This window comes from Telopea speciosissima, chromosome 10, assembly GCF_018873765.1.
Source record: "Telopea speciosissima isolate NSW1024214 ecotype Mountain lineage chromosome 10, Tspe_v1, whole genome shotgun sequence".
Classification (NCBI taxonomy): domain Eukaryota; kingdom Viridiplantae; phylum Streptophyta; class Magnoliopsida; order Proteales; family Proteaceae; genus Telopea; species Telopea speciosissima.
Genome location: NC_057925.1, coordinates 50,519,713 through 50,544,197, shown reverse-complemented (window position 1 = coordinate 50,544,197; position 24,485 = coordinate 50,519,713). Strand labels below are relative to the sequence as shown.

Sequence of the window (24,485 nt, the reverse complement as noted above, 5' to 3'; positions counted from 1 at the left end):
TTATCAGGCCATATACTACACATTCACCATAAATTTGGTCCACAACACATCCAAACCCTAAAATTTTTGTTTGTTAAGTCTTCAATATTAGTCCCTTTTTTTCTTCACACGTGAAAAAACTCATAACCTCAGTTCCTACTCACTCTAAGAAGGAGAAGCAAGATATTAAAAAAATAAGAAAAAAATATGACTCACCCTGACCATGTTTGATTCGTCCAACAATGCCCCCACTCCCTACCCTAAAAAAAAAAGGAATAACCCTAATAGATGAAATAAAAGATGACTCCAAGGGAATAATTTCGCATAGTGTTGCCCCTTCTTACATTTAGTTTCAGGTTATCTATCCATGATCCTCAGTTGTTCCAATCACAGACCGCAATAGTGATCAGAATGCAATTCCAATCAATATAAATCGCAGAATTGCCATAATGCTTGTAACCTGAGTTCTTTGGCAATAGATAAATAAATGAGATGCAAAATGCTGAACTGGGAATATCAAAGATAATCGAACGGGTTATAGATCAAACCTCCTGACCATAATCTCACAACAAAATGAAAGACCTCGAGCCCTCACCCATTTCCTTCCACAAAACCAACTCTAAATTCTCATTAGCGAGTATCGCCACTGGCATCCTTCAACCCAAAGATCCATCCCTCCCCCACAACCAACCAAGCATCATTACCACTTTCTCTGGTAACTCCATTGAAAAGAATCACCCAAGAATGAAACCCAATTTTTTGCATAGTGAATGGAGTGAACCCACCAGACATCATGTAAGCCCACAGTGGGTCTTACCAAGCTGCAACTGATATCAGACACTCACTTTGGGAACCTCGCCAGATAGAGATCGTGAGAAATGTAACCCACTGCCACAACCTGGTCCCCATAGAGTCGCCCATGTAGACAATGTGCTGCCACGGAGGAAGCTTCTGCTCTTAGATATTCAACAAGAATAGACCCGTGTTCAAAGACATCATCAAGATCACTAGCCCTCTGCTTACCATCACCTTCTTCAAGATCACCTGACTCCATACCAACATCATCATTCAATCCAATAGATGATTCTTGCAATTTGTCATCGGTGGATTCCTCTGGTCCCAATTCTTCTTCAACCATCAAATCGTTTCCCGGGCCAGATTCCATGGCCTGAACATCAGCGCCCTTGTTGTTGTAGTCTGATTGATGTTTTACCGTATTCAACTGGTTAGGAGCTTCTTGGGAAGTCTCATCAGTATCCATCTGACATGGTGCTTCTACAAAAGCCATGTTGTTATCATCAAGTTGAACTGGTTCACTTGATTTGGTCTCTACGGTATCAGATGCAGGTTTGTCTTCACTAGTGCAGTTATTTCCTGCATTTCCACCTTGGAGTTCTTTGTCATTTTCTGAAGGCTCCACCATGATATTAACTCCAAAGTTGAGGGCAATGTCTCCCTCTATGCTTTCTGTTTTATTGGTGCCATCATCACCCTCTGGGTATTGTGAGGCCCCCCTTGTATCAACTTCAACAGGGACTTCAACCTTTTCTGATGTGCTGTTGTTCCTGACAATATTAACAGACTTGACAGTGCCAAACCTGCAAGATTGTGTTTGTTTTAATAGACACTCCAACAAAACTTAGTAAGAAAATAAATGTGAAGGAAATCAAAGGATGGAATTTCATCATGGACCTGGCACACTCTAGCCGTATATCTTCCAAAGTCTCTTCCAGCTCGAGTCCAAATAGAGAAGAGAGGTCCTCAGGCTTGAACTAAACCCCACCAGTATGACACAATTATTAAAAGCTAAATGAGAAAAAGAGTGGGGGAGGGGAAGAAGGTAGATAAAGGTGCAACTGAATATCGTACCACATTTTTAAGCTTCAACACTTTCGTGGGCTTCTCCAGAAGTGGTTTAGCATGCTCAGGGATACCATAAAATGGTGGCCTCTCAGAATGTTCACCATTTTCCTGGCAAAGGTTCCATTGGTTACGATTTCAGACGAGAAACAAATATTCAAACAGGATACAATATAAGAAGCACCATCATAGTACATAGATGTTTTATCCGCGACAGATTGCATAATACATAAAAATGGAAGGTTTGAATACCTTTCTGGATGAATAAGGAAAAGCTTGAACAGCAGTTAGGACTTGTCCTCCTAACTTCATCCCACTCAGTCCAGCACATGCCTTATGGGTGACTGACTGGTCGACATACTGAAAAAGAATACTAGATAATCAACAAGTTCACATGCTCATACCGGAATGTGACTCACAATCATAATAAATAAAACAAACTAAAAATAAATGGCTAAAATTATTAATGCAAACAATGCATGTCCTCTGATTCCCACATTCTGTAAGGCTTCAATAATTAATAAAAGAAAAGTCCCAAAAGCAGGTTGAAGTTAAAAGGATACAAAGGCTTGGATGTAATAATCTCAAAATAGAAATTAAAAATTTAAGGGAAAATTTCAGACACCCCAAAAAATCTCAAAATATCACAGACACCCCTTACTTTATGACTTTATTTCAACTTAGTCCACTCTGTTAGGTCTGTGCAGTTAAGTCGCTGTTAAGTCTTTTATAATGGTGAAATTACCCTTACTACAGGGTGAACTTCCCATAATACCCATAAGTGTAAAACCACAAATTACAAACCATTCTCTTCATCGTCTTCGTTGGTCTGAAGGCGGAAGAAGCAAGAACAGGAAAGGGGACTGAACCCTGAAGTACAGATGAAAACCTGCAAACCAAGCATTTTGGCTTCGATTTCAGACTAATGTGCATCGTCGAAGCATCCCACGCAAGAACGGTATATTTTCCCACTTTTATCTGTCCTATTCCTCTCATTTACATCACAGATTCTAAGTTCTAGGGTTTTGAATAGGTACCAAATCCCAGACATTCAAGCTTTTAAGCTTGGGGGAAGCCCAAGAGGTATTTTTTCACGTTCTATTTGTTCTTCATCGAGAATGAGAGCCTCTTGAGGTGGTTTGGTCATGTCCAACGGAGACCCGTGGATGCACCAGCAAAGAAGAGTGATCAGATTCAGTTTGAAGGAGCTAAAAGAGGTAGGGGCAGGCCTAAAATGATTATTGGAGAAGTGGTAAGAAAGGATATGCATATGCTAGGGCTCGATCCTAGTATGACCGTGGATAGAGTTGTTTGGAGGACAAGGACCCGTGTAGCTGACCCCTCGTAGGGGGATGTTCCTGGGATGCTACTTTGACTACTGCTTAGACTTTTTCCTTTAGTAATTTTATTATATATATATAGTTGTTATTATTATTTTTTATTTTACTTCCTTTTACCCCTTTTACTTTTTTACTTCCTTCTACTTCTCTTATTTCTCTTACTGTATTGGCCTCTTCAGATCCATGTAGCCGACCCCATTTAGTTGGGATAAGGTTATGGTTGTTGTTCTGTGGCATTAATTTCCAAAAGAAAATTGTCAAAGATGATCAACCAAGACTAAAACCAGGTTGAAGACAGAGAAAACCCCTATGTCCATGTCATACATATGGTAAAGGACACCATCTCACTATCTGATCCCATCCCATATTTTTCCATTTTTTTGTACCCCTGAGGCCCTGATATAGACCACACTAATCAGTTGGTCAGAGGGTGGTCCATAATGTTCTTCACCAAGGAAAGCAAACAAGCTAGTGCACTCGAGAAAATATCAACAAGAAAAGGGAAAAAGAAACCAATTAATTGTGAACCACTCTTATTATAGACAAACAATTCAGGTAGATAATACAAAAAAGTGTGAAATAGTAGCTGCCAGATTACACGAGGGGAAGAACACGAAGAAACAAGGAGGTTTTACCAGCTTGTTATAAATTAGGATTCCAATCTAAAACATATAATCACAGTAAGGAAGGTGCCAGCTAGCTCAGCTGGTAAGGGCAATGGTTTGTACCCACAAAAATGCTATCACAGTAAGCAGTCATCTGATTATCAAGAATTCAAGTAGTAGTAACTAAAATTTCTCTGATTATGTTGGCAAAACATGCAATAACTTAGACAAGGACAACAATAATAGGATGTAGTTATGCTACAACAAGAAAATCATATCAATTTGAAATAAAAGAATTTCTAGCTAATTAAGGATAAAATAGTGAGTTGACCAGACACCGACTAGATCTTAAAGATAATTAGTAAGTGTGACTAATAAAGAACAAAAATTATCAGGAAATACTGCAAGAAAGCCAGAAGTATGAGTTCAGTAGCCATACCTCCAAAAAAGCGACTGGTTCATTCAGATCCTTATCAACCTGAAAGCGGTATGCCTTCAAATGTCCAAAGGCACTTGCAATCTCCATGAACTGGAAAGGACAGCATACAGGTATCAACCTTAGAAATATTGGCAGAGGTTAAGAGAATCTAGCATTCTCAAAGTGAAAGATACCAGTGAGCTAAAAGCTGGAGCTTAAAAGATAACTTTTTGTCTGTAACCGCTGTAAAATTCCTGACCAACTTACCATATTAGATGAAAGACCCCTTGGAATCCCACCAACAAATATCTGCAACAGCAAAGATCACACATAAAACCATTTTTTTAAACAAACCAAGAAGCCAACATCTGAATAAACCATAAAAGTGTAAGATAAAATAAGAAATCCCAAACACATTTAATCAGAAAATAAGCCTTTCCCCCTCTCCTTGATAGGCATGACTCATAGTGCATAAATTTTTACCACTGCAGCTAGGGGTAACAAATTGGTTTGGTCCGGTTTCGGTCAGTCTGAGTCAGTTATATGCATGTACTGGAGCAAACCGTAGCCGAACTGTGACCTTTGACAACTATGGTTGTTGCTGTAATGTTGTAATGATGTTGCTAGATATAATGCCAAATTAGTGCATAGATTCAATCTGCATTGTTGTTCTTTGTAATGTTGTTAGCATAATTATATTATTTCTATACTAGATATAATGGATACATACATAGTTGTCAAGGTGTCGCTTAGGAGTCACCTAGGTGTCCAGGCTCCCTTTGCTTGAAGGGCACCTTGGTCGCTAGGCGACACCGAGTCGCCTTGGTTCCCCTCCCCCCATCCACCGCCTTGACAACTATGGATACATAAAAAAATTACTAGGGCGCTTTGTCACCTAAGCGCTTAGGCGGCCTTCCAATGCCTTGGGTCACCTAGGCACCTTGAGTCCTTGACAACTATGGTAATGGTCTCAGTTTGCTATCTAATCATTAAATCAGTTCTTTGATACTGCGATTCTGAGTCCCTGAGATTATTGCATAGCGAATTCTGATTTCCTGTCAGAATTTCAATTTCCTATTTCAACAAGGATTCTTCCATAATTTGAAATTTGACCGTAGGATTGTTCCAAAAAGTTACTAAGCTATTCGCACAGATAAACAGTCCACTTAACCAGAAAATTGGCCAGATCAGACTTGCTGATCATCATATTTTAAATTCTCTTGAATTCCGGTTTTGGTTCCTTCTCTAGGATTCTGGAATTTTGCTGGATTCTAAACCCTAACCATTTTTTTTTGTACGAACCCCAACCATTAGGTCGTCAAGGAACTACATTACAACCTTTATGAATAATGGACCAGAGAATCAAAGCCTGGCTCATCAGATTAAGAACAAGTTTCCCATTTTAGCATATGCGCACACTCTTTAGGAACTAGGATTAACCAATAAACAATTCGCAGAGAGGGGAACAGGTAAAGATTATAAGAGAGAATTTGAATCCGAAGGGGAACATCAAGAATTTGAGATAAAGGGTTGGATAATAGACCTTATGGAAACCATGCAAACAATGTCAAAATCTCACATAACATTAAACAAAGCAAAATAAAGGTCGGACTAAATGGGGCAATAAAAAATTCTCAAGCCTCTAGAGTGAGCAATTGGAATAGGGTACTTTTCATCAAAGAAAACTAATTATTAAATAAGAGATACAACCCAATATTTTAAAAATCACCACATTAAAAATTTGACCAAAAATATGATGGAAATTTAAAGAGCTTACCAATAACTATTGTATAAAAACAGGAACAACAATAACAATCATAAGACCACAAGCAACAATATTAACCACAGCCCATAGCAAAGGCTTAGACCACAGCAATCAAATAATCCAAAACTGAACTGAAATGTGTCCCATGCTTGTCCATAAATACCCATTGACTTCCTAGTTCTAAAAGACCAACATTAGAACAGCGAAGACTCTTGAATAACTCGTACAAGATTTAGGATTAAAAAAAAAGACAGGTGAGGGGGTGGAAAGAAGCACAATTACAATCAATTTCCCAATTCAAATATCTCTGCTAATTAGGAAACTTAATTTACTACTTACTACCAGTAGTAAATCGCTGTCAATAATGAACAAAAATACAATAAGGATTCTCATGCATCAGAAACTTCCTTCAAAATTCTCCTTTTGATAATAACAAATGAAATGATGAGTAACTTTAATAACAATAGGACTGGAAGTAAAGTGGAGTAAATTAATGATAGGGATATACCACAACGTGAAAATTTTAGGCACCTAGCGTTCAATCATAAATAAAGAAGAAATCAAGGATGATATTGAACAAGAATTAGAATAGGGTGCATCCAGAGTGTTGTGTGATTGACATATTCTTTTAAAACTCAAAGGAAAATTTTGTAGGACTGTTATATGACCAGGAATGATGTATGGAGCTGACTGTTAGGCAGTGAAGAAAAAAATATAAACAAACTTAGTGTACCTGAAATGAAGATGTTGAGATGGATCAGTGGTAAAACTAGAAAAGATAAAATAAGGAACAAACAAATTAGAGCTACTGAGTCTCACAGAATAAAAGATAAAGCTTAAGCCAATATTTCATTAATCAAATTCGTGTACAATGCTGGCCTCCTTTACAAACTTATATAGAAGACTCAAAAATAGACTTAGAAACTAAAAAGGGAAGGCCCAACCCAATCCTTAACTCATAAGGTAACATAAATTGACTAGGAAACTAAACTAATGAAAGAAACTGACTCATAATACGACTCTAACTAAACTAAATGAAGCAAATCCTGTTTTTCTACTTTCTACCCATTTTTTAGGCCCATTAAATTGACCAATTATTAAGTAAACCTATGGGATAAAAATCCTAACACCTACTGATGTAGATCATAAGTCCATATGTACCCGCAGAAACAAACCCCAAAACCAGCCCAGCAAGGTTGTGGATTCGACTATGGTGAGAAGCAGCCTGTTCTGATGATGTGGCAAGTTTTCGTTGGTTCAATGGAGCATCACCTAAGGCAGCCCCAGCCCAAAGTGAAGCATGAAGAAGAAGAAAAGAGACCAAGACAAATTTCTTTTAAAAAAGTCACTGTTCATATGAACAGTACCATAGTTACTGTTCACGTGAACAGTGATTTGGGGGCTGATATGGACAGCTGGTGTGAAGATTAGCAGCTGGATGTTGGTGGAATATTCTATTAGAAACTGCTATTAACTTAGTTTCTATTTTTGTAATAGTTTCTTAGTTACTAAGTAGGTATCTAGTAGTTTCTAATTTTGTTTCTTTCTTTTTAGTAGTTACTATATTTACTAGTTCCTAATTTTTGTTCCTTGCATGTTGGCTGAACTATAAAACCTAGTTTCTATTTCTAGAAGTTGCTATTTCTTTTAGAAGTTACTAATTCTTAAGTTTCTACTTTTGTAAGCTGGCCTATTCCATTAAATAGGCAGCCCCTCTTGTAATAGAAACAGATTTGGAGAAAAGAATTTTCAGGCCTTGTTGCCAACGGTTATGGGAGAAATTCCATGTTTCAACAGCTGGGATAGTTGTGGGTGAGAGACCCAGGCTGAGCGAGCCATTCCCCTACCCCCCTTCTCTTCTATCGTCTCTATTATCCCTTTCTTCTTCTTCTTATCCTTTTTATGTTCTTCATATGTAACAGAAAAGTACAAATAAAAAAATATAAAAAAAAAGATTTATTCCTTATAGTGTTGATCCTGGCTGCAATTGATCTCCCACTGGTTTACCTGGTTCAAAGTCGACTTCTGCATACCTACATAACCCAACCCAAAGCTTATTTTTAATAAAATAAGCCCTTTAGAGGACTTATCTGCATCAATTCTCCCCTGCTTGAAGAAAAACTCGTCCACGAGTTTGATAGAGATGCTCCATCAAACCAACAAAAACCCGCCACATCAGCAGACCCCCAATCTTCTCATTCGGATTTTTTATGATATTTAAATCACCAACAATCATTCAGGGAATAGAAAGTGACTGAGCAATAGCATGCGTTTCCTCCCAAAGCAACCTCCTTTCTACTCTGTTGCATTTAGCATATATGAATGATGCACAAAAAAATCCATTCAGAGGTTTATATCGTACCTTAAGAGAGAGAATCTGATCTGCTACAACCAAGTCAAGCACTTCGATGCATTCATCCCAGAAAACCTATATTTTATTGCAGAAATTCTCATTAGTGATGGTAAGAGAAGATTGCCTCAATCTTCTATTAATTCTTTCATAGTCTGATGCATTGATCATAGGTTGGCTGTCTCCCACAATAGTTGAATCCCACAACGATATTGGGTTGGTTTTGGGGCCTTGTTCTTGGGCTACACATGGACCTGTGATTTACATCAGCTCTCCCCATCTTGAAACAAATCCCATCCACGAGTTTAGTGGAGTTATGGAATCAGACTTCAATGGAAAGTCTCCATCTGCCATCTTTCCATGGCTCCGATACCAAATAATGTAGATGCCAATTCAACTAAGAACCGACACTACAGTAGGATCGATGTACTGATATTCTCAAGCCTTCATGTAACAATCGAACATCAATTCCAGTGGCTGATTCAGGCTTTCGAATGGTCTTCAAAGGATCAGTAACTTTCAGGGCAGAACTCAATCAATTGGAATAGAAGATAAAATATAAAATAAAAAAAAAAGAAAATAGAGAAAGATAGAAGAAGGATAGTTTGGACTTTGGATTGAGCCTCTCACTCTCACCCTTAGGTCTCTCACCCATGGCCTCTCACCGTATAGTACTGCATCTCACAGCCAATTGAGTCTCACAGAATAAAAGAGAAGGCTCAAGCCAATATTTCATTAATCAAATTCGTGTACAATACTACAATGCTGGCCTCCAAGGAATTAAGTATCGGAGCGTATCGTATCGTCTCGGCCGATACGTCTCGGTATCGGTCATGGCCGAGACGAGACAGGTCGAGACGTATCTTTTTTTTTTTTAAATGCAAATGTCTCGAATGTATCGGTATGTATCGACCGATACATATCGATACGATACGATACGGTTGATACGTATCGATACAGACGAGACATGATTTAAACCATTATTTTATTATTTTTGAAATAACGATACATATCGAGACGTATCAGCAGCTTAAAAACCACATGGGCCCAAGTCTTCTCAAAACAGAAAACTCGAGCAGGAGCCGGCTGGCAGAAAAAAAACAGTTCCAGCTTTGAGAAACCATAAAAAAACATCTTTAAACTTGGTTTTTGCCAAAGATTTGTTGAGGGCTTTGATTCCTTTGCCAAAAACGATCCTAAAGGAGGTGAAATCTCATCATTTGCTGCATCTAACAGCCCACATTCGAAATCAAAAGGTGTTCTTGAAGGGCAAGGTAGGTTTTTTGAAAAAAACTTGATTCTTTTGTTTAAATCTTTGATTTTTGGTATTTTTTTTGTTATGATTCAAAGGGAATATGTTAAACTAACTTAGTATTGCATTCTTTGTATACATTTACAAAGATTTGAGTTCAAAATCCATGTTTCTTTGCATTTTTTACCCAAAACCGAAAATTGCTTCTTTAAAATGAAAATTTTTTTTTTTTATTTTCTTCTAAAATTTAAAACAAATGCTAATGTATATAATATATGTACTATATTATGTATAGATCTATCACATTCCAAGAAGATTATATATTTACCCTAAAATCTATCACAATAGTCACTCCTATTGTTGAAGACCCTTACAGACATGACTTTGATCCACCCCGACATTCTTCATGGCAATTGAGTGACTTTACATGTAAGAAATTTCATCTTTTAATCTTTTATAACAATTTCAATGTGCCGCATTTGTCTGGTTATTGATTATTCACAATTCTTAGTATATATGCATGATATATGACACAAATTGCTTGTTTATATTGTTTTTATTGTCCAAAAGTGTATTTCCATGTGTATTTTGATCATTTTCATGCGTTTCTACACCGATCGATACGTATCTCCGATACGATACGTCTCTTAAAATCGCCCGACCGATACGATACCCGATACCGATACTTAAATCCTTGCTGGCCTCCCTTACAAACAGTTAGATTTTAGGTTAAGGAGGTATGTAGAAGAGGAGGAAGAAGAAGGCAAGAGAGAAGAGAAGAAGAGAATAGTTTTGGTTGTAATCGATTGTGTTGGAGAGACTCCTTGATACACCTATATTACTTCAAACATAATAAGAAGAGAATTACATCCACCTCCCTAGGGAGGTACAAGGGAAATAAAGAAGAAAAAACAGAATTACATAATAAGGCAACTAGTAATGAGACTAGTTCCTAAACTACCCCTATTACATGACTTCTAACACTCCCCCTCAAGCTGGAGAATATATATCATGCATTCCCAGCTTGCTTAGGAGAGTACTAAACTGAGAAGAGCCAAGAGCCTTGGTGAAGATATCTGCCAACTGATCACCAATCTTCACAAAAGGAGTACAAATACAGCCAGAGTCTATCTTCTCCTTGATGAAATGCCTATCAACCTCAATGTGCTTAGTCCGGTCATGTTGAACAGGGTTGTGAGCAATACTGATGGCAGCCTTGTTGTCACAGTACAACCTCATGGGTCCTTCAGTGTCAAATCTTAGTTCTTGAACAAGTCTTTTTAACCAGATGAGTTCACACACTCCATGTGCCATAACTCTAAATTCTGCCTCGGCACTAGATCTGACTACAACATGCTGTTTCTTACTCCTCCATGTGACTAAGTTACCTCTCACAAAGGTACAATAGCCGGAGGTAGATCTCCTGTCTGTAATGGAACCAGCCCAATCGGCATCTGTGAAACCTTCCACTCTCAAGTGATTGTGCCTTGCATACAACAGTCTTTTCCCTGGAGAGGACTTCAAATACCTTAGAATACGATACACAGCATCCAAATAGCCACTCTTGGGATCATGCATGAATTAGCTGACCACTCCCACTGCATAAGAGATATCTGACCGCGTCATAGAGAGATAGATAAGCTTCCCCACTAGCCTTTAATACTTCCCCGCATCAACAAGAGAAGGACCACAATCCTCTCCTAGTTTGTGATTCTACTCAATAGGAGAGCTTGCTGGTTTGCAGCCTAACATCCCTGTCTCTGTCAACAAATCAAGAATAAACCTCCTCTGACATAAGTTGATTCCTTTCTTGGTCCTTGATACTTCAAATCCTAAGAAGTACTTCAAGGGACCCAGATCTTTGATCTCAAATTGCTGTGCCAAGTAGCTCTTCAATTTACCTATCTCAGTTATATCATCTCCTGTAACCACGATATCATCAACATAGACAATGAGAGCTATGATAGTACCATTACTCTGCTTGGTAAAGAGAGTGTGATCAGTTTGGCTCTGGGAATATCCATTCTTCAGAATAGCATATCGAAAGCGTTCAAACCATGCCTTTGGGGATTGTTTGAGACCATATAGAGCCTCCTTAAGGAGGTAGACTTTTCCTTCAGCTGAAGGCATCTTGAAGCCTGGTGGGGTTTGCATGTACACTTCCTCTTCCAAGTTGCCATGAAGGAAGGCATTCTTCACATCCAACTGATATAAAGGCCAATCTTTATTGGCAGCTAAAGATAAAGAACTCTTACTGAGTTATGCTTGGCCACAGGGGTAAATGTCTCCTGGTAGACAATTCCATAGACTTGACTGTACCCTTTGGCCACCAACCTTGTTTTGTATCTCTCAATACTGCCATCAGATTTATACTTGATTGTGTAGACCCATCTGCATCCAACTGGGACACGTCCCTTGGGAAGGTCCACAAGTTGTCAAGTACCATTCTTCTCAAGTGCCATCATCTCCTCAGACATGGCTTGTCTCCCCTTTGGGTCAGACATAGCATCAATGATATTCTTGGGAATGGAAACTGTAGAGAGAGCAGTAATAAAGGCAAGACCTGTAGGAGAAAGTGCATCATAGGAAACAAATTGGGATATAGGATTAGTACAAGTTCTTTTCCCTTTCCTAACAGCAATAGGAAGGTCCAAATCAGATGGAGGAGAAGGAATGTCACCTGATTGAGAAGAATGAATCTCAGGATATGGATCTGGATCTGAGGAGGACTCTTGGTACGTCTTCTTTCTTGTATTATGCAAGCCTTCACCTTTTTTGTATGTAATGTGGTAATCCTTCTCCTTACCAGAACCACTTTCAACAACCAATTCTGTATTCCTCCTTGGTTGATCATCAGCCTCAACCACATCTACAGTCCTGTGTTTTCCAATGTCAAGCATAAAAGGAGATGTGGGTAGAGGAGAAAGGAAGAAATCATCGGTAGCCTATTCTCTCCCATAATTCTCCTCCTGAAGAGGATGCTGAGAAGAGACAAAGAAAGGGACAGACTCAAGAAAGGTAACATCCTTGGAAATGATACATCTGCGGGAAGAGGGGTGATAACACTTGTAACCCTTGGTAGTAGAAGAGTACCCAAGGAAGAGAAACTTGAGAGCTTTGGGATCAAGTTTAGTGCGAGCAGATTTGTTTACATGCACATAACAAACACAGCCAAAGACTCTAGGGGGAAGAGAAAAAGTAGAGGCCTTGGGAGATAAGATGTCCAAGGGAGATTTAAAATTAAGAAGCTTGGTAGGCATACGATTGATGAGAAAGGAGGCAGTGAGAAGAGCCGCGGACCAGAAGGTCTTGGGGACATGCATGCCAAACAAGAGACTACGGGTGACCTCCAGTAGATGGCGATTTTTCCTCTCAGTAACCCCATTTTGTTGGGGCGTGTCAACACATGCTAGCTGATGGATAATGCCATGAGTAGTAAAGAAGGTTTGAAGGCCACCAAACATGTACTCTCCCCCTTTTTCAGATCGAACAATTTTGATTCAAGTCTCAAATTGAGTAAGAATCATTTGATAAAAATTCTGAAAGGCATCACAAACATCACTCTTATGCTTCAAAAGAACAGTCCATGTAGCAAGTGAAAAATCATCAACAAATGACATAAAGTAACGATAGCCAAATAAAGTAGTAGGGGAAGGACCCCAAACATCAGTATGCACAATATGAAAAGGAGCAACAGTTCTATTACCATGATAAGGATATGAAGACCGACAATGTTTGGCAAACATACATGGTTCACATTGAAAAACATGAGAAGATGCAATAGAAGAAAATAAGTGAGGCAATTGTTTCCTCATTACAACAAAAGATGGATGGCCAAAACGACGATGCCATAATATAACAGAATCCACAGAACTACTATCATTACGGCCACACACATAGGATTGAGCTGTGGGCAAAAAAAGGTAAAAAAGATAGAGGCCTTGCTCCTCATGTCCACTACCAATAATCCTCTTCGTCACCAAATCCTGAAAAAGACAGTGAGAAGGAAAAAATGTGACACAACAGTTGAGAGATTTAGTCAGATGACTCACAGATAAGAGGTTTAGTGTAAGGTTAGGGACATGAAGAACAGAAGTGAGGGAAATAAATGATGTCACAGCATAGTTGTCACGGCGTCACGGCGATCCAAGTCGGTGGAAGGGTGTCACGTCGATATATCGACATGTCGCCCGCCATGGCGTTGCCATGGCGAGCATGTCGACCATGTTTAATTTTTTATTTTCTGTATTTTTAATGTCATTTAGTATGCTATAATATATGTCCTATAACATCAAAAATCAACATGAAAGTATACTACACTACTACTAATATACTATGCCACTATGGTTTAATTCATGAAAGTGTAACTAATATCCATTAGTGTATATGAAAGTATGAAAAATTGAAAATATAGATTAACCTGTCAAATAATTGAAAGCAATAGTAAAAATCAAATGATAGGCTAACATGTTTAATGAAGCTTGATAGCAATAGTCTTTCTTCAGTGTGTGTGATTTGGAGCAAAGCATCTAAGCTATTAAATGGTTTAAAAAAAGAAATTTTAAATCTAACTTTTATATGTACAAATATCGACCAATATGCCAACATATCGTGGTATGGCGTCGCCATGGAAGCCATATCGAACGATATATTTACATCCACCATGGCGTAGCTCGATATGCCACCTCTCCCAGCGCCAGGACGCCATGGCGGCGCCATGACAACTATGTGTCACAGGGATATTACCCTTACCAGATATGGAAGAAAGGGAGCCATCAGCTACCCTAACCTTATCCTTACCAGAGCAAATGGTATAGGAATCATAATAATGAGATGTACCAGTCATGTGGTCTGTGGCACTAGAGTCAATGAACCAAGACTGGGCGGCAGTAGAAGCTGAGGTGGAGACCTGTAAAGGTGAGGATGATGAGGAGCCAGCCACACTAGATGTAGAAGATGTGCTCAACTGTGACACGACTCTGCGAACCACTGCATCCATAAAGGTGGAGTCATCCTGAGGAGCATCAGCCTCAGTCGTCACGGAATGAGCTCGAGCTCCCCCTCTACAGCCACCACGACCACGTTTACTAGGAGGACGACCATGGAGAGACCAACACCTATCCTTAGTGTGTCCAGTTCGTCCACAATGATCACATTTAAATCTGTCTCACCCAACTCCACTGGCACCAACTGTCTCCATAGTATTGGCTTCCTCACGGTTAGGCCCTTGGCCTCTACCACCTCCACGGGTGTCCCGAAAAGAACTGGAATTGAGGGTTGACCTCTCATGAGATGATGCCGCTGGTGGTTCCATAGTAAGCCGCCGAGTCTCCTCACTTTGTAAGTGACTACAGACCTCACTAAGAGAGGGAAGGGGAGACCGGCCTAACAGCTAGAGTCTAATTAGCTCATAGTCAGGGTTCAAACCACCAAGTAAATAGAAGACACACTCCTTTTCAAGAGTCAGATACACCTTTGCTTCATCCTCCGGGTTGGTCAAATGAAGGTCCCTGTAGTGGTCATACTCCTCCACAAGACTAAGAAAAGCACTGTAGTACTCAGAAATAGTTCTGTCACCCTACTTCAATGAGTGAATTTTTTGATGGAGCTAATAGACCTTGGCAGAGTCACCTACTCTGTCAAAGGCCACAGAGACACTATCCCAGATAGCTTTGGCAGTTTCTTTCCTTATAAACTTCTCCCAATCTCGGGCTTCATGGAGAAGATAAACCATGTCATAACTATAGAATTTTCAGTCTCCCATTTATCAAAAGTAGGTGAACCAGCTTCTGGAGCCTTGATAGTACCTTTGATATATCCAAGTTTTCCCCTACTTCTAAGGGAAAGTCTCACAAAATGTGACCAATCCAAGTAATTAGTACCATTAAGCTTTACAAAGGAAATCTGTTGGTGAGTACTCTCATAAACCAACTGAGGAGCTGTTGAAGGGGGCTGTGAATCAATCGAACCAAGCTCAGAAGACTCTGTACCAACCATCATGTAAGGGAAATGGTACTTGACCATAAACCAGATAATAAATAGCAAGTGGGGAGTACACACTGAACCCAAATAGAGGTTCCCAATACAAAATAGAAATTCCAGTAAGGAAGAAAGCTTTACCCTAACACTCTCCACGGAGTAAAATAGCTTACACAAGCTTCAAGATTTCAAATACAGATATTCATAATCCTCTCTCAACCAAACAAGGAGCCCAATGTACCCTAAATGCAAGGACAACATTATCGGGTTTACCTAGGCAAAAAAAAAGGACACCACAAAACTAAGTTGTGCTCAAAGAAAAAACCTCATCCATCAATAGAGAACACCAGAGGCAGAGGAAGGATCCTTCTACGATCCTAATGAGCTACTCCAACAACCAAATCCATGCCGAAATGAGAAAGAAACAAGGACTGCAACCTGCAACAGCGGAAATCTGGGCAGAAACTTGTTTCCACGAAAAAGAGTTGTGCTCAGATTGAGTCTTCAAGCAGCAAGAGGAAGCACATGACCCTTAAACAACACTCTTGGGCGATTCTAGTGACCCATTCCAATCCTCAAACCCATGCCAAGAGAAGGACATACAAGGACTGCAATGGAGGGTTGGCGGTAACTCTAGCACTAGCTAGCAAAACTTCAAATCATCAAATGAGCTGCATCAAATCTCAAACAGTAGTAGTAATCACTAGAATAGGTTATTCCGAACCTATTTCATAGTTCTCTCAACAGGTTCTTTACATAGGAAGCTTCTCCTTGAAATCTTTTGTGCCTTAGGATTTCAAAGAGAAGGAAAAAATGGGAAGAAGAAGCTGGATTCGACTCTCAAACCCTAAGGCTCTGATATCATGTTAGATTTTAGGTTAAGGAGGTAAGTAGAAGAGGAAGAAGTTGGAGGAGGAAGAAGAAGGCAAGAGAAGAGAGAAGAGAAGAAGAGAATAATTTTGGTTGTAATCGATTGTGTTGGAGAGACTTCTCCATACACCTATATTACTTCAAACATAATAAGGAGAGAATTACATCCACCTCCCTAGGGAGGTACAAGGGAAATAAAGAAGAAAAAACAGATTTACATAATAAGGCAACCAGTAATGAGACTAGTTCCTAAACTACCCCTATTACATGACTTCTAACACAAACTTATATAGAAAACTCAAAAATAGACTTAGACATTAAAAAAGAAAGGCCTAAACCAATCCTTAACTTATAAGGTAACATAAATTGACTAGGAAACTAAAATAATGAACAAAACTAACTCATAACAGGACTCTAACTAAACTAATGAAGCAAATCCCGTTTTCCTACTTTCTACCCATACTTTAGGCTCATTAAATTGGCCAATTACAAAGTAAACCGATGGAATCAAAAGCCCAACACCTACATAACCCAACCCAAAGCTTATTTTCAATAAAATAAGCCCTTTAGGTGACTTATCTCATCAGACATGCATAGCTTAGTACTAGTAACAAGTATGGCTTTGAATAGAGCTGAATGAAGAAAAAGGATCCATGTAGCCGAACCCACTTAGTTGGGATAAGGCTGAGTTGAGTTGAAGTAATAGCAATATTAGAAGGAAGTCAAAATAAACTGAAACAAAATCAATGCTTAAGGGTTGCAAAACATGAAAACTGAATCATATGCTCATGGACAGAGATGGTATATCCCATGTTGCATTAAGCCCATACCTTATGTGGTGAATCATTAATAATGTCAGGTATTGCATCAATGTCTGGTGTTGCATCAGCTGAGGCCACAGGTTTCTCTGGGGCACCAGTCTGCATGAAAATAGCAACTGTCTGAATACCTGCTACATGAATGGTAACCACAATATACCTCAGAAACTGAAAGGACTAGTAGAAAGTTCTAGTTGAACCAAAATAGCCTCTGAGCAGAAATAGAAGATGAAGCAGATATATAGGTAAAATGAACCTCATTTGATGGAAAGGAAAATGGTGAGTGTTGATATTGAATATTGGTCTGGAAATAACATTAAAAAAAAATGTGAATGTTCACATGAAAATTAGAGTCAGACCTCCATCAAAGGCAATAAGCTTGATAACCAAAACACAAGCAGCAAAAGCAAAGTTACTGTGCGATAAAGTTGAAGATGAATTGATGGATTCATAAGGTGGGTCTATGCACCAGTCCCCATTACATAATATACTTATACACAAAATACAATCACTAAAAATTATGGGTTGCAGTACAGATAAATTTATCGATCTCTTTTTATTAAAAAAAGAATTCAAGAACAGAAAAGATTAAGGGAGCATAAATTATCCAAATATAAAAAGAACCAAGAAGAAGGCATACATGGACCCTCTAGTTGGAAAAGAAAGCCACCAAAACATCACATTATACAGTGTAGAGAGGTAGAACCAGCCAAATACATTTGAATCCAAGGATAGAAGACCCAAAACACATAACATATAAGCCTTTCAACCAACCCTGGAGCATAAGCAAACACATCCTGGAAAATACAACTACTTGGCATTTTTCACATGATACAGCTTTGGGAAACATGACGGGCACATTATCTAATCATCAATGTGGCATGAACAACCTCAGGAAACCACCAGAATTAACATTAATTGCAATAATGCAGTAAACTCAAGTACGTTACGCCTATTTTTTTTAAATCATTTCTGGAGAGAACACTCTTTATTCGTCAATTGCCTGCTGCCCACCCTCCATTCAGAATCAGGGCAACTCTGTATAACCAAATCCCTGAGATGTTCCCTTGAGGTATAGCATAACACAGATCATGCCTATCCAGCATAAGGTACTTTTGGTCCATCTCATCTAATGAGTACACACATCTTCCAGCTTCACGTACAGGATATAAACGTCCCACGCATCCACTTTGCATGGCCTCATGACTGAACTCAATGAATTTGTTGTCTAGTGAAAAAGCAAAGATTGGACAAACTTTCGGTAGCTAAATTCATTCCCGAACTACAGTAAAATAGTTTTCCAGGCAATATCAACTCTCATTTTGAGCAAATCTTTGACTTCTCTTCCCAGTTCTATCCTTAACACATCCACCCTTTACTACCTCTATAACCCTAATATCCACAGCAAATATGGTGGAAATGTATACGTTAGTGGCCTAACTCAATACATTTAAACTGTATGAATGTAATTTACACATTTAATGCAACAGGGTGCTGTGTAGAGTATTTTCGTAGTTACCACTAGGAAAATTTTAGCCTGTGGTTGTCAAGGCGACAAGGCACTCCATGAGGCCCAAGGCCACTACTCACCTTGGTAACAAGGTGCCCAGACCTAAAACCCAATGATCTTGTCCTTGAAATATTATAAATTTCAATCATTTCTCATTTCTCACTTTATATGTTTCTACAATCTCACATTCCCCCCCCCCCCCAAATGTTCTATACTTGGACTTCTATAACCCAACATAAAATATATTTACATTTGTAAGATGAATAACACCTGGAAAATATGATCTGGGATATAACTAAAGTCACTTGCCTTGGGTACCCTGGCCTCTGCAAGGCGTCGCCAAGGTGTCAAGGCAGTTGGCCACTACCATGACTCACCTTGGTGCCATGAGAACTATGTTTTAGTCTTTAGTCAAAGTGAATATAACACATTTTAATCCTCCAGTTTACTTCAACGAAATATTCAAACTGACAGATTATTGACCAAAATGTCAAGGGCTGAATACTCCGAAAATTTTCATCAATGTAGTCAACAGGCTGGGTTAACAAGATACAAGTGCCGGTGTCATAATCTGACACAGAGGGTGCACAACTCAGCAAATCCTAATAATAGGATTTGGGGATAAACAGATATTTTATTTTAAAATTACTTATTATTAAATACTTCTATTAATGTCATAGAGGAATTTTCTAAAATAAGAACTTTTATTGACGGTCACAAGCACCATAGTTCAAGATCTCGGCGAGATCTCGAGACAAAATCCCATGCGATACACAAAAATGTCAATATCTCGACCGAGATCTCGGTATCTCGCCGACATCTCGTGACATTTCTTGGTTTCGACCATCTTACCTCTTATAAAAGCCCCCATCTCGACAAGATCTCGCCATGTCTCGCCTATGTGAAGGGGAAACTTCATATTTTGGGTACTTTTTTCATTTTTTTTGCAAATCACACTTCCAAGTCCCAACTAAAGCTTGATTCACTGAAGATTTAAGCTGCAAATCTCACCTCCAAGCTGCTTTGCATCTCAAGAACTATTTTTAATTAAGAAAAAAATACAAGAGGTAAGGGGGAAATAGGAAATAGCTATATGATTAACTTAGGACTTTGAAGGTAGACCTCATGTGCGTCGTAGACTACCAACTTAGGGTCCGTAGTCAAAGTACCATTTTGGATTTGAATTTGTAAAAACTAATGCTTCTACTGTGTTTAGAAGGCCTAAAATACAGGGAATGTGAAGTTTCAGCCCCTATCTTGGCCATATGGCCACCGAAACCTACCAATTTACCATCGAGTTGAGAAGAAAAAAAATACATGATCTCGCCGAGATCTCGGTTTCGTGGCCTGGCGAGACCAGTGGCAAAACCGAGACCTAAACCCTTGACAAGCACTAACCAATAAAAGATTCCCAGATATGTGTTTTTAAGCAAGGATCCACAGCTGAAGCTATGGACTATACATCCTCAGTCTTTAAGAGTAGAGAGAGAGATGCAGGCTGTCAGATAACAAGACAATGGAAAAGATCAGGAACTGGTAAGCTACTCCCCCCCCCCCTCTTCTCTGGTTGGTTTTTTTTCTTCTTTTCTCTTCAGAATCTAGGGCTGTTCTTTGTCCTTCACCTCCTCCCTCTGCTGCGCCTTCTCCTCCTTACCTTCTCTTTCCTTATTTTCTGTTTTTTCTTTTTTCCCCCACCTTTTCAATCACCACGAAATCCGTCTGATGTAGATCAAAACCCAAAGGAGAAGAGGCCAAAACACTGCTCACGTTACTGTTCACGTGAACAGTGTCACAGCCCCTTAATTTAGCTTGGTGAGATAATTACTAGAAGAAACCGTGGGGGCAGTTTTGTCAATGTCTTAAAGTCTTTTAAACTAAACCAATGGAGACAACTTAAAGGGTGGGGACCACAGACTCTGGAGTTTGGCTGCACCTATTAAGCCATCTAAAGTGGGGTCCACATGATTCAGTTGAAGAGATTTTAAGGCTTTAGAATCAATTAGTATTTAGTAGTTTCTATTTCCATGTCAATCCTAGTTACTATTTTACTTCAGTCAAGTTAATTAGGAAAGTTTCTATTTTTTTAGATTGAAGTTAATTAGTTAAGTTTCTATTCTCTTCTTTCTTGAGGAGCAAGCTTTGCCCTCCATATATTGCAATGGCTTTTAGAAGCCCCCCACGATTTGTTTATGATGAATGAAAATATAGCTTTGCTTTGCTGCAAGTGTGATTTCTTCTCAAGTTGAGTGATTGACTTGAAGGGCTGAAGGAGCCTGGCTGAAAGAGCCCAATCCATATATCCCCCAACCTTCTATTTTCTATTTCTCCATTTGCTCTGTCTCTTCATCGATCCCTGACTGCTTCTGTGTTATTGTGACTACTCCAACCATTGAGAAGACCATCTGGGTGATACTGCTGCTGTTCTTCAATTAAGGATCGAGCCATCTTGTTGCTGCCCAGTTTTCTTTCAAATCAGGTGCTGGGATTTGTGAAGTTCATATCTCTGCAAACAACCATCAGTTTTAGTTGATCTTTGGAGAATACAACCTTCCCACCATCACCTCCATTCAATCCTCACTTTCACCCCCACTCCAGGCCTGAAACTTTCATAATTTCCATACTTTCTATTTTCATTCCACCCCCATGACTTCACTTCTACCCATCAGAACTTCATCAAAGCTGCAGTAGAGCACTCTCTCCATGGAACCTACACTCGATCCAAGTTTGATCACCATCACAAGGCTGGTTTGGCCTACAGGTCCTAACCTTCTAATTTAGTGTTGCTTCCATATCTCCCAACTCCAGCATCAGAATTGAGTGAAACTTGCAGCAGTATTTTCCCTCCATACAAGCTTCAATCGATCCAAGTTTGGTTGCATTCCCATGGCTGGTTTGGTTTGAAACCCTAACCTTCTAAATCTGCCTTTGTTTCTAATTCTGATTTGCTATCCTTATTGATGATCTTCTGCATCTATTATTGATCCTACTGTAAAGTGGTTCTTTGCTGAACCTCTTCTACATTACCGTCCTGCACCCATAGCCGAATCGATGTCCACGTGTAAAAATAAAAATAAAAAACCCCGTCCCAGTCAACGAGGCTCCAGCTACTGCAGGGTCTGGGAGGGACCAATGTACGCAGCCTTACCCTCGCTTCGCGGAGAGGCTGTTTCCATGTTTCAAACCCACAACCTGAAGGTTGCAATAACGCAACTTAACCGTCCACATGTATGATGCACAAATCAACCAGGGAATGGACAAATCTGAATAACATAGTCAACTGGGCAACTCCAGTAAGCAACGGTAGTCTATCAAAACTAAACCGGAAACAAAAGTGGTCCATCAAAGCTAACCAGGAAAGCAACAGTAATCTATGAACATTAAAATCTGAGAGAATCCTTTCCATAATCTATAGAAAACCATTGCAAGAATGCATGCTCTGAAGAGATAAGATTGTAGAGTAACCCAACAACAACAGTAGGCCCCAGTAAATGGTTTTGTAAGGATGAAAGGGCGCCATCATAAGAAAACCATCAAACATGTGAATGTAGGCATGTGACAAGATTCAAAAAACCAATTCTGCAAAAAAAATCCATTGATGAAAACCTAGTAAAGGCTACAGATAATGGCAACATGGCAACAACCCCAATAGGATACATTTCATACCATCTTGCAAAGTTTCCCATCAAATATGATCAAACACAAAAATGTAGATAGAAATGACTCTCCCAAGCGCTGAGATCAGTGTAGTTCAATGGTGCAAAGAAAGCAGCAATCACATCAAAATTGCCACTGCACCTGGAAGTGGTTCTTCTAGGAGTCCTCAGCTTCATCACCATCCTGAAGGTGAATTATGACACACCCAACATAAATACCCTATTTAAGAGAGATTTTAACATGATGGTCAGACAATATCTCATCTTAGGAGACAGATATATCATGCCTTAAACAAACTAAATCCAGACAAAACTAAATTAACAGTTATGAAGGGAAATTGGATAAATGATCTGTATTTCTAGGGCCAAGGCCCTGTGTGGCAAGAAATGACACAAAATGAGGATGATTAAGACCATGAAATGGAATCTAACAGACTAACTCTTGGCCTCAAGCACATGTAACCATTACAGTTTCTAAGGCTCAAAATTGATTAGATATAAAGACTAAAGGATGGGAAATTTGAATGCCTGAGATCTAAATGGAACTGGGAAGCTCTTACTGTTTACTACTCTTTCCTCTTCTGGAATTAACATTCGATGAATCTAATACACGACTATAGAAATATATAGACATTTGACATTTCCCTCCATAGCACTTCAACTTTTTCCTCCCAGAACCTGTAATTGCTTAAACATATCTATTTCCAAAAGAGAGAGATGTGAACAGAAATTATTAGCAGGGAGAGATACCAGCAGCCCGTAACAAGACTTTCATCATGGCAGCCACTGTTTTTTCAATCTAGACTATATTTCAACCCATCTTGAGAGAAGAATTTTAACCAGATTTAGCTGAAATTCCAGGAATTTGCAAGAAAACTATAAGTACATTATTAGAAAAGAACCCAAGTTCTTATCCCCAGAATCTCTTCCTATTTCTTCTCCACCAGCTATATATTTCCTTTTTATCCTTCTGATTTCTTTCATAAGGTTTCCCATGGGAAGCAAAATTCTTGACCAATATTAAAAACTGAGATTTCTGAAATTTCAACAAAATTTGAAACCTTAATGATACCATTGTCTTTTCCAGGGACCAAGGGTAAGTGATAATCTCTGGAGCTGAGAAGTAGAATCACCAAAAAAATTGGAAAAATGAGCAAATCTATATTTGTGTCAATCAGAACGTCATTGTTCCGAAAACCAAAAAAGAAGAAGACCATCAATGGAACAACAACATGCATAGTGATTGCGGGGATCTCCACAAACGTGTTTTCTGTCCATGCACTACCAACACCATGACCCCCAACCCAAACAAGGAAGAAAAATCATTTTCTTTTTTATATAATTCTTTTATCTTCCGGGCGAGTTTTTCATTGATTAACTAACCACCTCTCCTTCCGATGTAAGAGTAAGTGGCATAGATTCCAATGGCTGTTTTGCCACTCACTCTTACTACTAGTTGCAATTATTTTGCTGGAATGTGCTCTGTTAGGAAGGTCCATACTCCATAGCACAAACTAAAACAGATGCATAGAGTATGATTATGCATGTGCAACCTTATGGAAATAGCTGGTGAAAGAGGGGTAGAAATGATGCATTCAGCCGTCAAGCTGGATTCTACAGTCACAAAAGCAACATTTGTAGAACACCAGTTCCTTCAATTAAGTAGCCATTCTACTCCTGATTGGCAGCAAATAGATTGTTTATTAGTACTATTACATTCGATATTACCTTTTCAAATTTTTGGTACAAAATGATCAGTTCGCAAAACCATTTTTAACAATTTGAACCAGTGACTATACCACTCAAAGCATCTTCCCAAATCCCAACCATTAAAAGTCAGCTATACAAATGAATCTTTCTTCGCATTCCACTTAAGGCCACATCTTCTGATAAATTATAAGTGGATAGGTATGCCCTCACTACCCGGACTTTTGGACTTTCTATTTGGAGTCATCAACCAGCATCAAATGCCTCCATTTCATTACAGTCATTGGTCTTCAAAGCAAATCTCAGTCAACTTTCCTACTATTGGAAGTTTGTACAAAGAAAAAAGGACACAATCATTTTGCCAATTGTTGGTGACTTG

At 39.0% G+C, this 24,485-nt stretch overlaps 1 protein-coding gene across 1 annotated transcript in view; it reads right to left on the bottom strand.

Annotated features, from left to right (window-relative positions):
* Positions 1–324: 324 nt before the first annotated feature.
* LOC122642423 (splicing factor U2af large subunit A) overlaps positions 325–24,485 on the bottom strand; it is a 31,553-nt gene continuing 7,392 nt past the window's right edge. Inside the window, exons 4-11 of the mRNA XM_043835891.1 lie at positions 17,249–17,338; positions 4,470–4,511; positions 4,224–4,313; positions 2,092–2,199; positions 1,849–1,950; positions 1,672–1,751; positions 718–1,577; positions 325–684 (exon numbers count right to left, since the gene is read on the bottom strand). Coding sequence (XP_043691826.1) covers positions 821–1,577; positions 1,672–1,751; positions 1,849–1,950; positions 2,092–2,199; positions 4,224–4,313; positions 4,470–4,511; positions 17,249–17,338 — 1,269 coding nt within the window. The 3' untranslated portion in view covers positions 325–684; positions 718–820. The remainder of the gene's footprint in view (positions 685–717; positions 1,578–1,671; positions 1,752–1,848; positions 1,951–2,091; positions 2,200–4,223; positions 4,314–4,469; positions 4,512–17,248; positions 17,339–24,485) is intronic.